The sequence below is a fragment of the Phoxinus phoxinus genome (genome assembly GCF_949152265.1).
Source record: "Phoxinus phoxinus genome assembly, chromosome: 21".
Lineage (NCBI taxonomy): Eukaryota > Metazoa > Chordata > Actinopteri > Cypriniformes > Leuciscidae > Phoxinus > Phoxinus phoxinus.
This window is the reverse complement of record NC_136896.1, coordinates 31113432-31132138: the sequence shown is the minus strand read 5'-3', so window position 1 is coordinate 31132138 and position 18707 is coordinate 31113432. Positions and strand designations below refer to the sequence as shown.

At 40.0% G+C, this 18707-nt stretch overlaps 2 protein-coding genes across 3 annotated transcripts in view; both read right to left on the bottom strand.

Moving 5' to 3' along the window:
• LOC306989864 (uncharacterized protein) overlaps positions 1–10046 on the bottom strand; it is an 89658-nt gene extending 79612 nt beyond the window's left edge. Inside the window, exons 1-3 of one of the 2 annotated variants that reach the window (XM_079595924.1) lie at positions 9961–10046; positions 9544–9667; positions 7459–7710 (exon numbers count right to left, since the gene is read on the bottom strand). In XM_079595924.1, coding sequence (XP_079452050.1) covers positions 7459–7710; positions 9544–9634 — 343 coding nt within the window. In that variant the 5' untranslated portion in view covers positions 9635–9667; positions 9961–10046. Of the gene's footprint in view, positions 1–3283; positions 3509–7458; positions 7711–9543; positions 9668–9960 lie in introns of those variants that run through there. The other variant, XM_079595925.1, reaches the window with a different exon arrangement.
• A 789-nt stretch (positions 10047–10835) lies between these two features.
• The window catches only part of LOC306989314 (sulfotransferase 2B1-like), a 12777-nt gene continuing 4905 nt past the window's right edge, over positions 10836–18707 (bottom strand). The window contains exons 2-6 of the mRNA XM_079594887.1: positions 15455–15666; positions 15250–15376; positions 12884–12978; positions 11354–11534; positions 10836–11211 (exon numbers count right to left, since the gene is read on the bottom strand). Coding sequence (XP_079451013.1) covers positions 11102–11211; positions 11354–11534; positions 12884–12978; positions 15250–15376; positions 15455–15666 — 725 coding nt within the window. The 3' untranslated portion in view covers positions 10836–11101. The remainder of the gene's footprint in view (positions 11212–11353; positions 11535–12883; positions 12979–15249; positions 15377–15454; positions 15667–18707) is intronic.

Genomic DNA, 18707 nt, shown 5'->3' with positions numbered 1-18707 from the left:
ATGACGAGTCTGCCCGGGATTTCGAGACCGCCCAAAATGTCTGGGATTCGGCTTCTGCGTTCTACAGTCGCCGTTCCTCATGTTCACTGCGGCGAGCGGGACGAGACTGACGGCCGCGGGAGAACGGCGCGAGGCCGGTGGTGGGATTACTGATGAGCGGCGCCTGTGAGACGCACCGGTCTCGTATCTCCACAGAACAAGAGCCCGTTAGCTTAGCTTCCAAATAAAGATGGCTGACACTATTTGTACATTTTGTGAGTGAGATCCCTCTATGGGCGGGTTGAAAATATCCGGATCTAGCACCTCCTACTGGCTGGAGTCTCTCGCCTCTGGCCAAAAAAGCCTCCAATGACGCAAAAGGAAAATTTTTGCGTCATCGGAGGATTTTTTACAGACAAAAAATACATAAATCTCTCGACTCAGGGGGATATGAGGGAGGGAAGCACGGTAATTCGAAAATACTACAGGTTTTCTACAGATACAAAGCTTACTGCTAAATCCCTTTAAAGTCCCCCTGTGGTGAAAATCCAGCTTTTAATGTTGTTTATGTGTCTATTAGGGGTGTAACGATACACGTAATACGTATTCGTATTGAACCGTTCGGGACGAGGCTTTCGGTTCGGTTTTCAGTACCCATTTTCAAACCGAACCGAACCGTTGGACCATTTTTCCTGCCGACCAAAATGTAGTTATTTCAAATGTAGGCGCGTTGCGTGTGGCAAGCGTGCTCATAATGTAAGAGACGCTGGCGCGAACACAACATTGCCCAACATCAAATGACAAATGTAATGTAAGCGGAACGAAACTGAGCTACTCGTTATTGTGTGGTTGACCGACCGTTTATCAGTTTGGACCAATGCAGCGCGAGCCAATCTTGATCAAGCGACACTGTTACTACACAGCGAGATCCAGGAAAGAAAGAAAGCATTTGAATTCGCCACTGAAGTAATAACATCGCTGCGAGATCTAGTGAGAAACATTCACATTTCTCCGGTATTAACGGATCAGACAGCGCTGACGTGGAAACCAGGAGACACATTGTGCCATGAATGAACTATTCAGTGTCTACAGATCAGCAACATTCACCATGGAGTTACTGTAGTAACACTACTCACTGTAACCATGGAAGTGTGGCAGGAATAGTAACGTTTAGAGGTCGACCGATTCATCGGTTTTGCCGATTAATCGGCACCGATTGTTGACTGGTGGAACTATCGTTAACGGCAAAAATATATACCGATAGTTTTTCCTGGTTGCGTCCATTGCTGGAGCGGCTGAGAAGCGCACGCTGTCATTCATTACACAGTGTAAGAGCTGAGAAGGGTCTGCTGGCATGATGCAGTACAAGAGCGGCCTCTGGGGGTGTAATAAAAACTCGTGCCTCGTGTTGTTTATTTCGACACGTGATTCTGCGTGCTGCGCGGAGAGCACATGCTGCGTGGAGAGCGCTGACATCAGACGCGCGTTTAAAGCACCGACAGCTCAAATGTATGTATACAGTACATTTTCATATCATTATAAAGTGATTAATTTGTTGACTAAATGCTGCATTAGTAGAGAAAGAACAGCACACCAGTATGTTTGTTTGCCTTCGAGGCTGAGAGGACGCTAACATTAGTAGTAACGTTACCTCAAGCGGTTAAAACACTGACAAACATAAACGTAAGTCCGGCCCAAATGTTTAATGTCACAATTGTTACCTCTATTTGCATTAGTTCATATCCAGCTGGTCACTTTTATGCATTAAATATGCAGAGAAGTTGCATATTTAAAGCTAGAGACGTAAGCAAACTGATATGTTCACAGTTGACAGAAACATAAACGAATCAGAAAAGCATTCGATTTCGGTTATTATTATTTTTTTTCATCTTCACTTTAATACAAATTTTGTTACTTTTTTATTAATTAAGTTGGCTTGAAAAGAACAGTTAAATAGTTACATTTTGAATGTAACTGGTTTTATTTGTTATTTAGAGTATTACTTTTTGTTTCAGTTTGAATGAATGTCTTTTATTGACTTAAATATTTATTCACATTTATATATTTATTTCATTTAGCATGTTTTCATGGTTCAATACAGTTTTTTTATTTTTATAATAAAGTTCAGCACTGTTTTACTTGGAGTGTTATGTTTGTTTTTATCCAGTATCAATTTTAAAAACTATCGGTTCATTAATCGGTTATCGGCAAGTATGGCCCAACCTAGCTATCGTTATCGGTAAAATCCACTATCGGTCGACCTCTAGTAACGTTAGGCTATAATGCTTTCAAGTAACATTACGTCGGTTTTATTTTGACATTATGAACACAATTGCTGCCCTCAAATGTTAATCTGAACTAAAATAAACCTGTTTATAACTACTACAATATTACATTTAATTTTGTCCAAGGAGCTGTTTTGTTTTATATGCTCCTAAGAAAAGTCAAGTATAGCTCCATCATTGCTCAAAGTAAAAAAAAAAATCATACTTCATGATAAGTTTTAATAAAAATATAATAAAAAAATTAAATCAAGGAAATTTCTCTGGCATTTCTTTCTTTTTGCTGTATCGTACCGAACCGTGACACAAGTGTATCGTATCGTATCGAACCGAACCATGCATTTTGTGAACCGTTACACCCCTAGTGTCTATGTGGTGTTATTAATCTGCTTTAACACACACCATGTGTAAGTTCATAAGTCGACAGCATTGCTGAGTATTTTCTGCTTAAAAATGAGGGAGTGAGTGGAGGCGGGGCTCATTTGCATATTCATAGAACCGTGCGCAAGGGTGTTGAGTTACATTCAAGATATTTTAAGGCATTTTTTTAAGGAAAAAGCGTAAATATGTAATTTTGGTGATCAAAGATGAGTTTTAAGGGATAAAATAATTGACTACAGGGGGACTTTAATACACAATGAAGCACATAATAATTAATACTGTATATAATTTGTATATAAATGCTGTATATAAATCAGTTACATTTATCATGGGTTCACAAGCCATTTCACAAAATAATTACATACTCATTCTAACACCATCTAACACTATTTATTGTAAAGTGAGAACAATAAGGTCTTATTCGCATGTGTTAGCATGTTAAAAAATAGCATAGGTCTTACCCAGTGAACGTGCTGCTCTGTCCGAACAACTGAATGACTAATGTAGTGTGTTCTGCTTTATACTAGACTCTCCCATCATAAATATGCACCGCATCACGAGAAACAAAACTGAAACAAAAGGCTCGAGTCATGTTCTCATTTCCAGAAAACAAGGAACTCTCCAGTTGAAGATCCTCCTACCTGACTGCTTGAACATGCTTGAGGACTGCTTTAAACGGCTCGCCTGACACCATAACAACACAGCGTGAGCTTGTGAGGAGTGATTAATGACGGCATGAGCTTCACCCTTAGGTTTCGTTTTCCTGCTCTGCTTCCCAGCTGATCTAATGCTCTCTGTTATGAGAGAAGTCACATGACTCTTCCAGCTGGAGCCTGTGATGACATACGCTATTGCATTTCCTGAAACACGATACTTAACTGGCTGGCCAATTAAAGGGGCAGTGAGAAACATAAAAGAAGGTAATTTGAAAAGACTGCGGATGAACTGGTTACAAACCCTCGTTTGTTCAGCACGCAGGAAATACAACATACATGCCAGTGGATTTTATAGATCGTTTTTTAATTATTTATGTCATTAGGAGATGTTATAATTCACAGCAACTTTTGGAAAACCAATAGCAAAAGCTGATAAAATACATTGAGATTTATTATATAAATACATATTTAGTGATAGAAAAATAGACAATGCCAGAATTAGATTCATGACATTATTTTTAGATGTTCCTTGAGGTTCACTCATAATGTTAAAGTCCCCCTGTGGTGAAAATCCAGCTTTTAATGTAGTTTATGTGTCTATGTGGTGTTTTTAATCTGCTTTAAGACAAACCATGTGTAAATTCATGAGTCATAAGCATTGCTGAGCATTTTTTTACAGATATAAGGTATTAAAAAATAAGCCTACAACTTACAACGCATTTAATAATATATTTAATACAAAGTTTATAACGGCTATTATTGTTCAATAAATAATATTTTGACGTATTTCGCATCGATAAAATGTCTAATGGGAGTTTAACAGACGGGCTGCAGTGTGAAAAGATTGTATGTCTTTTTTATTTATAAAATTTCATATATATTGTATTTAAATAAGTCAAGCACTTTTCTTCGTAAATACGGCTGTTTTCAAGGGTTTTCCAGGACCTCAATTTCAAAAAGCCAAATTCAAGTACTTTATGATGGCTTTTTTTGATCGAACCCTGCAAACGTCATTGCATAGGACCAGGGTTTTCAAAGTGGGGGGGCCACCAGGGGGGGGGGGCAGCAAGTTGGAAGAGAGAAAAAAAGCGGGAAAAACCCCCCGTAAAAATATTTATATTATTAAGATACGAAATAGCATTATAATAATTTGTCGGTTTCGGTGTAGACTCCGAGTCTATTTTTGCTGCGCTACTCACGCTCAATTAAAGTTGCACACTTTTGATGGAAAAAATAAATATGATTTCACACAAAAAGTGCCCAAAATGCACATAATTTGCATATGTAGTGTGTTTTAACAAGAACTGGAGTAGCCATGTCAGAAAAGAAAATGAAGACTCAAATATATTTATAGAAAATGTACACATTTAAACTTGTTTTTATTATTCAGTTTGGGTAAAAGTATATGGTGTTTTATAAATAAATAAAAAAAAAAAATATATATATATATATATATATATATATATATATATATTAGTGTTGTCAAAAGTACCGACTTCGGTACCAAGTCGGTACTGAAATTAAAAAAATGTGACGCTTTGAGCGCTGTTGAGTGTAATCATAAACACCTCTGATTGGCCATTGTGTTCAGGAGCTCATCGGATATGTCTGTGATTGGCTACAATGATCAACGCACGGGAGCGTTTGAGAGCACACGGAAGTGTTTGAAAGTGTTTTGAAAGCAAAAGCTGGCGTCTATCAGCGCCAGTGGATCGATCCGCTGATAGACGCCTGCTTTCAAACGCTCCCGTGTGTATCTGTGTAATCGCTCGCTGAAGAGCGTTATTGATGTATATTTACAACATGTTTTTGAAGCGCTGATCATTGTAGCCAATCACAGACATATTTGATGAGCACGTGACAATGGCCAGCCATTCCGAGGTGTTAACGATTCCGCTCAACAGCGCTCAAAGCGTCACATTTTTTCAATTTCAGTACCGACTTGGTACCGAAGTCGGTACTTTTGACAACACTAATATATATATATATATAGAAAATAAATAATTGTGTGTGCTGTAAAGTGGTTAGAAAAAATGAAATCGGAATCGGCTAAAATCTCGGCAGGTCAAACTCAATGAAAAACCGGAATTGGCCTAGAAAATTGTCATTTGGATCTTCTGGATCTTCTTCAAGCGCGTGGAGTCACACTGTATCAAATATTACATTTATGTATTAATATTACTTATTAAGTTTAAACTGTAATAATCTAAATAAAAAGGCTAAATAAACATAAGAATTGTAAATATTTATTGTCTGAAATATAAAAAAAATGTACAGGAAAAACATGAAATATGTCATATTAGTTGGGAACAGAATTTCTTTGTGTCATAATTCAACAAAGCTGTAATTTTGTAAAATGATTCAAAAACTGAAAATTACTTTTTGGGACATATAACTTGCACATAACTTATTGCTTGGTAAAGTGCATCAGATTTCCAATTTGGAAAGTCTAGACTTTCAATCTTAAAATATGTAAAACCATGATAAAATTATGCAAAAATATGAATTATTACGTGTTTAAACTAATAATCCAAACAAAGAGTAAATAAACACAATCCATGTAAATATGTATTGTTTTAAAATGTTTTAAAACGCTGAGATTCACAGAAACGACGACTCCAGGCAGAGAACGCTAGATTTGCCGTTATTATTGTATGTCAATATGCTGAATTATGGGGGGAAATCATACCCTATATATTGTATTATTATATATTGAACAACTCATCAATTAAATATTTACCATCGTATATTCTGCATAATTGGATTTTTTAAATAAACACTGACAAAAAACTACACAAGTTTTAGGGCTGGACAATATGATGATATATATAACATTGATATAAGTGATCACATGGATTTAGACCCCTATTGTGTTTATATAAAGCGTTCACAGGCAAATTGGCTTTACAGGTGAAATAAAGTGTAAACATGCATTTTAATCGTTTTGTAATTAAGATGTAATTACAAGTGAAACTGGAAAAATGAGAATATGATGCAAAAGTTCATTTATTTCAGTAATTCAACTTAAAAGGTGAAACTAATATATTATATAGACTCATTACATGCAAAGTGAGATATTTCAAGCCTTTATTTGTCATAACAAACCCCAAATTCAAAATTAGAATATTGTGAAAAGGTTTTCATAACTGTAAACCATAATCATCAAAATTATAACAAATAAAGGCTTGAAATATCTCACTTTGCATGTAATGAGTCTATATAATATATTAGTTTCAGCTTTTAAGTCGAATTACTGAAATAAATGAACTTTTGCACCATATTCTCATTTTTCCAGTTTCAACTGTATGTATAAATGTCAGGAAACACAATTCCTGTTGCAAGTCAATATCCACGATGGATCAATGCATCTCCTCTATTGGTTAATATCTTTCTCTGGAGGCGGGCATATGCAAATAAATTTGCCCGTGTGACGTCACAGATCAGCCAATATCAAAACCAGCTGTTTTTGAAGCTTGATTAAATAAATGCTTTGTTTATAATGAGGACGTTAAAGATTAAGGCAAATTTAAATTCTCATGTCAGGAGGACCATAGACTGTAAAAAAAAAAAAAAAAAAAGTACGTAGTGTGCGTGATGTCACCCATAGTGATTCTGAAGAGCATTTTTGAAGCCCAAAGTGGGCGGAGCCAGCCGGCGCCATCTTGGTCGCGCGTCACGCGCGGATAAACGTAAATGTGCGGCGAGGCGGATTAGCTGAGGATACGTGATGCTAACACACAGCAGACAAACTGCTAGCAGTGACATCAGCGGCAATCCACCTGTCACTCAAGTGGCCACGCCCTTAATTATGCAGAACTTTAAGGCTTAATATAATTTAAACGGATGAGGTATAAAATAATTCTCCCCCTCACAGTCGTCATGAAGGGCAAAATGATCTATATAGACCAAAACCACTTTCTGCACTAAACTGTAAACATGTTTTATTCTGCTGTAATTTTAACATGCGGGTCTATGGGAGTGACTCTCTGCTGCCGCCGGACTCTAGTGGCCAGTGGAGGAACTGCAGTTTAATCACTCAGTGTTGATTCAAGAGAGAGACCGGACCCCTTTAAATTATTTGTTTACACAAAAATATTCATTAAAAAATTATAATTACTCAACCTGGCCAATATGCTATTTAGAGTTGGTTCAGTTCATACCTCGACCCGGGTCGAGGAGCACCGGGTTCACGGCTCTGATGATGTTTTTGCTGTGCGTCCTCTCCACACACACGCGGTCCCCGATCTGCAGGACCAGCTCCTGGAGGCCCGACAGCCCGTAACTCGTCAAGGGCCCGAACCTCCGGCCGTAGACCCGCCGGTAGAGGGCCGTGAACCGGGACACCTCAATGCCTTCTGGGTAACTCTGGAGGAGGGTCACGACCTCCTCTTTCAGTGTTTGCAGTGACGGGCCTGAAGAAGAAGAAGAAGAAGAAGAAGAGTTGAGATGAAATACTGTACGCTACAGCTGAGCAGGATATGGAATATCTGTCCAATCAGACTTTATCCACAAACTAATGAATTAAATTGTAATATTTCACAATATTTTGTGTATATGTGTGTGTGTGAGGGAGTCTGTGAGTGTGTATTTGTGTGTGCGTGCGTGTGTGTGTGAGTGTCTGTGAGTGCGTGTGTGTGTGTGCGAGAGTCTGTGTATTTGTGAGTGTTTGTGTGTGTCTGTGAGTGTGTGTGTGAGAGTTTGTGTATTTGTGAGTGAGTGTTTGTGTGTGTCTGTGAGTGTGTGTATTTGTGTGCATGTGTGTCTGTGAGTGTGTGTGTGAGAGTCTGTGAGTGTGTGTGTATTTGTGTGCGTGTGTGTCTGTGAGTGTGTGTGTGCGAGAGTCTGTGAGTGTGTGTGTGTGTGTGTGTGTGTGTGTTTTTGTGTGCGTGTGTGAGTGTCTGTATTTGTGTGTGTGTGTGTGTCTGTGAGTGAGTGAGTGTTTGTGTGCGTCTGTGAGTGTGTGTGTGTGTGTGTGTGTGTGCGAGAAAGTCTGTGAGTGTGTGTATTTGTGTGCATGTGTGTCTGTGAGTGAGTGTTTGTGTGTGTCTGTGAGTGTGTGTGTGAGAGTCTGTGAGTGTGTGTATTTGTGTGCGTGTGTGTCTGTGAGTGTGTGTGTGCGAGAGTCTGTGAGTGTGTGTGTGTGTGTGTGTATTTGTGTGCGTGTGTTTGTGTCTGTGAGTGAGTGAGTGTTTGTGTGCGTCTGTGAGTGTGTGTGTGTGTGTGTGTGTGCGAGAAAGTCTGTGAGTGTGTGTATTTGTGTGCATGTGTGTCTGTGAGTGCGTGTGTGTGCGTGCGAGTCTGTCAGTGTGTGTATTTGTGTGCGTGTGTGTGAGTGTATGTGTGCGTGTCTATGTATGTGTGAGTGTATGTGTGTGTGTGTGCGTGTGTGTGTATTTGTGTGCATGTGTGTCTGTGAGTGCATGTCGTGTGTGTACGAGTGTCTGTGAGTGTGTGTATTTGTGTGTGTGTGTGTGTGAGTGTGTGTATGTGTGTGAGAGAGTCTTTGAGTGTGTGTCTTTGTGTGCGTGCGTGCGTGTTTGTGAGTGTGTGTGTGAGTCAGATAGTCAGTGAGTGAGTATGTGTGTGTGTATTTGTGTGTGTGTGAGTGAGTCAGATAGTCAGTGTGTGTCTGTGAGTGAGAGTGTGTGTGTGCGAGAGTCTGTGAGTGTGTGTGTGTGTGTATTTGTGTGCGTGTGTGAGTGTCTGTATTTGTGTGCATGTGTGTCTGTGAGTGAGAGTGTGTGTGTGTGTGTATTTGTGTGCGTGTGTGTCTGTGAGTGCGTGTGTATTTGTGTGTGTGTGTGTCTGTGAGTGCGTGTGTGTGCGTGCGAGAGTCTGTTAGTGTGTGTATTTGTGTGCGTGTGTATTTGTGTGCGTGAGTGTGTGTATTTGTGTGCATGTGTGTCTGTGAGTGCGTGTCGTGTGTGTACGAGTGTCTGTGAGTGTGTGTATTTGTGTGTGTGTGTGTGTGTGTGTGTATTTGTGTGTGTGTGTGTGTGTGTGTGCGTGTGTGAGAGAGTCTGTGAGTGTGTGTCTTTGTGTGCGTGTTTGTGAGTGTGTGAGTCAGATAGTCAGTGAGTGAGTGTGTGTGTGTGTGTGTGTGTGTATTTGTGTGCGTGTGTGTGTGTGAGTGAGTCAGATAGTCAGTGTGTGTGTGTGTAGTATCTCTATCCTGCCACAAACTAGAGAAGGTGATGAACATATAAGTTGTATATAACGCTGGACCAAAGAGAGATGGACAGTACTGTGATGGGCTCCTGGCGTGGAGGGCATCTGTTCCTGCGGGGCCCTGGACCGCACCGGGGGCCCCTGGTCTCTCTGAGGGCCTCCACTCATCTAACACCAGATGTTCTCCAGCTATAAACCTCACTGAGAGTTCAGACAAAACCATTTCAGTTCAAACTTCAGTTTTCCTCAGAAAAACTGCGTGACATCTCCAATTTATAGATGAGGATTTATTATTTGATACATAAATAACATTGAATTCAAAATCCTAGTCCTGTTTCACTGAATTGTGGCTTTTACTTTTTTTAGTCAGAAGGGAAAGTGCAGCAAATTATTAATAATCTGTAACTTAAAACTGGATTTGTCCAAAAGGGGGGGAAATACAATTTAGGTAACGTTACGTTGTTTGAAAATTGATTTGCGGCTAAAATAAATACCTCAAGAAACGTTGCGCCCGTTCAAACTTATAACTGTACTATAAATCATCTCATTACGCTAAATAATGTTAAGATCAGTTGTTTTGAAATATACATATAGTTATTTGAACGCCAACCATGTGAATGAGTCTGACTCCGGATTTATTCCCTCAGACCCGCGAGATGTTTCTAAAGCTTCTTCTTCTTCGGTTCTGTGCCGTTGGGAGTTGTACAGTAGATGAGCACCGCTGCCCTCTAGCGATGTGGAACCATATCGCTCATGTCAGTACCTCAGGAATTTGACAGCTGATTATACATAACCAATTATCTATTTATTAAACTTGCGGCCATTATAAATAAAAAAGAATGACACTAAATCTAAAAATCCAATAGGAATCTTCTAAGGTTTCCGCAAACGGTTAATAAACAGAACTGCATGCGTCTCGCGGAAGAACATTGTAGCCGGACCTACTTCTCTCTGTTTATGTCTATGACGAGTCACGCATGTAATGTGCTCCTCCGCAGCGAGCGGTGTAAAATAGTCCGAATATAAACACTTATTATAGCTTATATAGGCATACCGTCGTGATTCAAGACGAGGTCATGATGTACTCACTCACTATATACATTTTGAACTAGAAAAAGTTTCATAGTGTACCTTTAAAAGTTATTGTTTTAGGATTAAGAGCAATATACAGCGTTTATTTATTAATCTCGTAGCTACTTATTAATAAATTTTTAAGATCCAATATTGTATCTGTTAACATAGTTAATGAACTGAACAGTTTTTACTAATAAATGCTGTAAAATGTATTTTTCTTTGTAACTTATTCATTATAAAGCGTTACCAAATCATTTTGAAATAGTAAGAAAGCCTAATTAACACAAATAAACCATTGTCACTCATTAATAAACTATAATTTTATTCAAACAAGGAATGTTAATATTCATTTTAATAAAGCAATGTATTACAGAGATATTTGGAGCAGAGCACTTGTGTGATCTATTTTAAAATAATGTTTAAAAAAACTGTGCAGTATAAAACGGACAGTCATGTTGAATAATGTGAGGTGGAGTTATGTAATAATCACACACATCTGTGGAAGTCTGTTATAGACGAGTACCAAAGGATTCATCAAGGTTATAAAAAGCAGTATTTTTTTCAGTCCCACGGAAATGTGAATTTCAAATCTTTCATTTTGTCTTTGTACACAGCATCAAATCTCTGCTCTTGAGCCTCGTTGAGCAGATTCTTCCAGTCGCCTGCGATTCCTGATGAAGAAAACAAGACAAGATTACAGTAACTGTGAACATGAACAACACACACTTTTATAACATTATTTTTTGGAGCTTTTGAAGAGTGTATTGTCACTTTTTTCTCCATTTCTGCCAATCATAAGAATTGATATGTTACCTTTCCTCAGGAATTCAGATTTCTTCTGGTCCATGTATTCCTCTGGAACCATAGAAAAGTTGGACATTTTGTTTTGCTTCATGTTCTTGAAAACGCAGTGTTCGGCGATCTTCTCCGTCACGTCCGGACTCAGAGATTTCCCGAGAAACTGTGCGATCTTCTCCACGGATGCTTTCAGATCCTGACCGAAGATTTGGATAAAGACAAGCTTACATCAACAGTGGTAACGACAGCATGGTGAAAACAAGCTAAAGGAGTGTAAATGTTCTGTAAATAAATGTAACCAGTCTCAAATATGACTATTTTGTAATGTTATATAATAAAATAATAATAAATAATAAATCTTAACCCCTTAAGCGCCCCCCTTTTTTAAAAATAGACATAAAAATGCACATGCCGAACTTAAATGGTTGTAATTCAAGAATGCTTTGGAATATAGATGTCAGATTGGTCTTGTTTTAAAGAAGATATTTGGCAGATTTTTGTAGAAGTGAAATAAATTAAGAAAGTTAAACAGAAAAAAAAGTTATACAAGTTTGAGTTTATGAAAATGTACAATGTTAAAAATGTAATTATTCATATTTTATATAAAATATATATTTTCAAAATGTGGAGTACTCTAAAAATGCAAAAAAAAATCAAAGCCAATTGTGTTTCAAATGTTAGATTGATATCTCAGTAAATAAGCGTTCAGTGAGATTTAGTTTGGGCGCAGTACCACACTTCTCCACTAGTGGACATTACTGCCCATATAAGGGCGCCTCCATCTCCATATGTGGTTTGAGTCTGAACCATTATTTTTACAATTTTCATACAATTTATGAAGTAGACATCCTATTCAGAAGTAGTGTTGGAAGTTTGGCAGATTTTGAAATGAACTCAACCTCTAAGAAACACAAAAGATCACGTATGTGCATTATAGCTCGCCGCACATCACTAATGCTGAATCTATTAGTGTTTTCTTTATATTCAAAATATTTTTAGACCTTTTTTTCTAAAATAATTGAATGGATGCTATCTTTTGAACACTTGGCATGAAAACAAACTGAGGTTTCTACCATTCTTTCATGATTTTTCATGTTCATCACGATTTCAAAATAAAGGTCTGAACTCGCCTCAGGAGTATGAACATATTCTTGTTGCAAATTGATAAATTACGGCTCCTCTGTAATTTATTTAGAAAATCAGTCACCAAATATGTAAACTAGAGATTGTAAGCTTTCAAATTATATATAGTTTGTCAAGATTAGTTCAGGTTTAGTATAGGATATTACGGTTTTAAATATGTAATGGATTAACTGAAGTTTTAGCATTGTAAAAAACAAGGAAAGAGAACCGCATGGAGGGATTGATATTTACTAATATGCAAGTACGCTGGAAAGTTCAAGGATAAAAGGTCGGGAAGCGCTGAAGTTTCATTACGACTCGCTCTCAGGTTTTACTACAGTGTCTGTAATCTCAAGGTTATTGGGGAACTCATGTGTAGTAAAGATAGTCATAAACTCAAGCTCCATATTCACTCCAACTTACAGCGATCATCTCCTCATAGAACATGTACAGTACGGACTCCTGGTGTTCAGCATTAAGCCAACCTCTCACATGATCAAACCAGGAGCCAAACATGACTGTGGAGGAAAGAAAACATACTTGAATCACACAAAAGCTGTAATAACTCCATTACAGGACAAACAGAAAACTATATTACCACGTGTAGTATTGCAAAAAGTTGCATATGTTTGGAATCTATAGGCAGGAGAATCGATTTGAACTCCAGTATTTGAACCTTTGGTTTGTTTGCTCTATAAGAACATCCCAGCTAACAAACACAGAACGTTAAAAAAATAAAGTTTTGCTGACATTATTTAACAAAAACGTTCTCTGAGTTAGAGCTGTGAAATTATTAATCACATCCAAAATAGAAGTTTGTGTTTACATAATATATGTATAATTATTTTGTATATATAAATACACACGCATGCATGTTGTATATGTAAGAAATATTTGCATGTATATATATATTTATTAAATATTTTATATTTAATTAACACATTTTTCTTAAATATATACATGCATGTGTATTTATATAAACAAAATAACTATACACAGTACACATATATATATATATATATATATATATACAAAATACAACTTTTATTTTGGATGCAGTCAATCTCTGAATTAATTAAAACTATAAATGTGAAAAACCCTGTTTTATGGTTATTTCTATTATTAATTCTTCCAAAACATATTATTCTTGTATTTATCCATTTATGCTTTTCTGTGTTTTTATCAATACTAATATCCATGTGTTCGATTCAGAGTTCTGCTTCACCTTTACTCTGAACATGTACATCTTTATTTTTGTGGCTACTTCCCCAAACGCAAGCTATTCATTGTGTTGATATCAGATTTCACATGTGTTTGTCGTCTAAGTATGAGACTCATACTAACTATGAGTGTTAGTGTCAAACCCACAATGTTTAGCAATGTTTGCAAAATGTAGCTAATACCGTTCCTATGCAAGCTTGTTTCTGCCACAGAATAATAATAAAAAAGTAAATTGCAACTTTATATCACGCAATTGCAAGTTATAAAGTCAGAATTGTGATATAAAGTTGCAATTACCTCTTTTTTTTTTATTATGCAAATCATGTCAAAAAATATATTTTCTAAGAATAAATTTTGACGTTTTTTCTTAAAAGTTAGAATTGGACTTTTAAGAAAAGATGCCAAAATTGATTATTAGAAAATATATTTTTGACATGCTTTGCATAATTTTTTTTTAAAAAGGTAATTGCAACTTTATATCACGCAATTCTGACTTTTTATCTCAGAACTGCGAGTTATAAAGTCACAATTGCAAGTTAAAAAGTCAGAATTGCGAGTTATAAAGTCAGAATTGCAAGATATAAAGTCATAATTGTGAGTTATAAAGTCATAATTGTGAGATATAAAGTCATAATTGTGAGTTATAAAGTCATAATTGTGAGTTATAAAGTCATAATTGTGAGTTATAAAGTCATAATTGTGAGATATAAAGTCAGAATTGTGAGTTATAAAGTCAGAATTGTGAGTTATAAAGTCAGAATTGCGAGTTATAAAGTCATAATTGTGAGTTATAAAGTCAGAATTGCGAGTTATAAAGTCAGAATTGCAAGATATAAAGTCATAATTGCGAGTTATAAAGTCAGAATTGCAAGATATAAAGTCATAATTGTGAGTTATAAAGTCAGAATTGCGAGTTATAAAGTCAGAATTGCGAGATATAAAGTCAGAATTGCGAGTTATAAAGTCATAATTGCGAGTTATAAAGTCAGAATTGCAAGATATAAAGTCATAATTGCGAGTTATAAAGTCAGAAGTGCGAGTTATAAAGTCATAATTGCGAGTTATAAAGTCAGAAGTGCGAGTTATAAAGTCAGAATTGCGAGATATAAAGTCAGAATTGCGAGTTATAAAGTCAGAATTGCGAGATATAAAGTCAGAATTGTGAGATATAAAGTTACAATTGCAAGATATAAAGTCAGAATTGCGAGTTATAAAGTCAGAATTGCGAGTTATAAAGTCAGAATTGCGAGATATAAAGTTACAATTGCAAGATATAAAGTCAGAATTGCGAGTTATAAAGTCAGAATTGCGAGTTATAAAGTCAGAATTGCGAGATATAAAGTTACAATTGCAAGATATAAAGTCAGAATTGCGAGTTATAAAGTCAGAATTGCGAGATATAAAGTCAGAATTGCGAGATAAAAAGTCGCAATTATCTTTTAAAATGTTTTCTTCTGTGGCGGAAACAAGCTTCCATACCTGATCTGAACACCGGTTAGCTCATTCACAGCTTTAGCTCTTGCATCTCATATTTGGAGGCTGTGTTTGATAAAGAGCTGAACTCCTACTGTCTCCGTCGAGGAACTTCTCCATGAACTGGTCTTGAGTTCCCGGGTCCACGAGGTACGAGGCCATCCCATAGTAGTGATATGAGGACGTGAACACGTCTTTGGGGTTACGCATGACATACAGAACCTGAGGCACAGAGCAGAGCATGCAGAAGATGATGCACATGATTTATGATTATGAAGTGCACCTGAGCATTGTTGTTACCCTGGGCTTTATCTTGAAGTAAGACTCGTTCATCATCGTGTGATGGAAGTGCGTAGCAAAGATGCGAGGAGACGGCCTCTGGTGTAAACTGAGCAGCATCGCCCGGTGTTCCTCCAGCCACGGCACTCGGTCCCAGTTCGGCACCGTCAGCACCGGCGTCAGGTCGCCCTCGCTCACTATCAAGGGCACGACCTCCTGCATCCATGTGGTGCCTGAGAACATGGAGCACACCACGGGTCAGTCACATGCTTCTGAGCTTACTCAAACACAGTGACACACTTTTAGCTAACTGTGATTTTGTATTTGTACATTTCTGAAATACATAACTTAGACAGTTTCCTCTTATTATTTTTGGATAATAACCTTCATTTTTTTTGCATCGCTTCGTAAAATTGAGGTTAAACCCCTGGAGTCACATGGATTATTACAGTAATGACGTCTTCACTGCCGTTCTAGGGCTTGAAGGTGGTAGTTGCGTAGACTGTCAATGGAGAGATCAGAAAGCTCTCAGGTTTAATCAAACAGATCTTCATTTGTGTTTTGAAGAAGAACTAAAGTCTCACGGGTTTGGGACAACATGAGGGAGAGTACTTACTGACTGAATTTACCTTTCGTGTGAACTATCACTTTAATTGGCCTAGTTTCCTAGTGTGTGTCAGTTAGTTTCTAAAGCTGCTGATTAGTTTCACCTGTTTCTCATTTAGCTCACTTTGTTTGCCCACTTTGTTTGTGTGTGTGTGTGTGTGTGTGTGTGTGTGTGTGTGTGTGTGTGTGTGTGTGTGTGTGTGTGTGTGTGTGTGTGTGTGTGTGTGTGGTCCAAGCGGTTCGGGATATAGCTCTGTCTAAAATTCAACATCTGTTTGCCAATGTCCACATTGCTAAGAAACATCTGACGGAGCTGAACAATAAGACCGTGCAGCTGGTAAGAAAATGGTTAAGTCTCAACACACACACAACAAGAAGTATTCTCTTTATGAACAAATCAGAAGGGGGACTGGGGATTCCCAACATTGAATGGATTTATACAGCTACCAGAGTAAACCATTTACTGCACATGCTGAATATGTCACGACCCACACACGAGGGAAACAGGGATAGATCCAAATTGCAGTAATTTAATGGGGTAATCCGAAAATCATCATCCAGTCCATGCAAGGGTCAAAATCCAAATAGCAATCCAATACAAAAACAAAACAAGATACAGGCAAGAACAGACAACCGAAGTAATGTGATACTAAATAAGGAATCCGTGACAAACAAAGAAACAACCAGGGTATATAAACACACAGAACTAACAATGATAACAAGAGACAGCTGGGAACAATGACGGGAACAATGACGAGAACAGCTGAGTGCAATGAACAGATAAGTGCAGACAAGGATTGTGGGGAATGTAGTTAACAATGACAGACACCGTGGGGAAAGAGGACCTCCAGTGGACACCCGGGGAAACACAACCAGACACCGTGACATAACCCTCCTCCTACGGAGCGGCTACCAGACGCTTCAAGACATAACAGACAACACAAGAGTCCAGGTAGAAGGTGAAATGGTGGAGGATCAGAGATGGGACGGGGGGCCAGGTCCATGGAGGGGAACAGGAACAAACTTAGCCGGCGACCCGGGTGAAACCGGCAGTCCATCGGGCGGCCAGGGCGGAGCAGACAGTCCATCGGGTGGCCAGGGCGGAGACGACCCCTCGGGCGGCCAGGGCGGAGACGACCCCTCGGGCGGCCAGGGCGGAGACGACCCCTCGGGCGGCCAGGGCGGAGACGACCCCTCGGGCGGCCAGGGCGGAGACGACCCCTCGGGCGGCCAGGGCGGAGACGACCCCTCGGGCGGCCAGGGCGGAGACGACCACTCGGGCGGCCATGGCGGTGAAGACCAAGGCGGAACAGAGACAGACCCTGGCTCAGGAACAGTCACAGACACCACCGGCTCAGGAACTGGAACAGCAACAGACACCACCGGCTCAGGAACTGGAACAGCAACAGACACCACCGGCTCAGGAACTGCCACAGCAACAGACACCACCGGCTCAGGAACTGCAACAGACACCACCGGCTCAGGAACAGTCACAGACACCACCGGCTCAGGAACTGCAACAGACACCACGGCTCAGGAACTGCAACAGACACCACCGGCTCAGGAACTGCAACAGACACCACCGGCTCAGGAACTGCAACAGACACCACCGGCTCAGGAACTGCAACAGACACCACCGGCTCAGGAACTGCAACAGACACCACCGGCTCAGGAACTGCAACAGACACCACCGGCTCAGGAACTGCAACAGACACCACCGGCTCAGGAACTGCAACAGACACCACCGGCTCAGGAACTGCAACAGACACCACCGACTCAGGAACTGCAACAGACACCACCGGCTCAGGAACTGCAACAGACACCACCGGCTCAGGAACTGCAACAGACGACACCGGCTCAGGAACAGGAACAGACGACACCGGCTCAGGAACTGGAACAGACGACACCGGCTCAGGAACTGGAACAGACGACACCGGCTCAGGAACTGGAACGATGTGAACAGTCTCTGGGTCGGCAAACGCGACGCGAGCAGTCTCTGGGTCGGCAGACGTGACGTGAAGCTCAGGCTCGGCAGACGTGACGTGAAGCTCAGGCTCGGCAGACGTGACGTGAAGCTCAGGCTCGGCAGACGTGACGTGAAGCTCAGGCTCGGCAGACGTGACGTGAAGCTCAGGCTCGGCAGACGTGACGTGAAGCTCAGGCTCGGCAGACGTGACGTGAAGCTCAGGCTCGGCAGACGTGACGTGAAGCTCAGGCTCGGCAGACGTGACGTGAAGCTCAGGCTCGGCAGACGTGACGTGAAGCTCAGGCTCGGCAGACGTGACGTGAAGCTCAGGCTCGGCAGACGTGTGCTTCCTCCATGCATGTAGAACAGACAATGTATAGAAGAGGAAGACCACCTTCTTGACCATGGCAGGATGACTGATGGGCAGTTCTGGGATGATAGCGGGCTGGACGGGAACGGCTTCCGGGACGACAGCGGGCTGCTCGGAGGGGACGGCCTCCGGGACGACAGCGGGCTGCTCGGGGGGGACGGCCTCCGGGACGACAGCGGGCTGCTCGGAGGGGACGGCCTCCGGGACGACAGCGGGCTGCTCGGAGGGGACGGCCTCCGGGTCTTTGGGAAGACTGGCGATCTTCCTCCTCCTCCGCCGTTTCTGATGGTGAGGCGGCGACATCAAACCTACCGCCTCTGGGGATTCTGTGA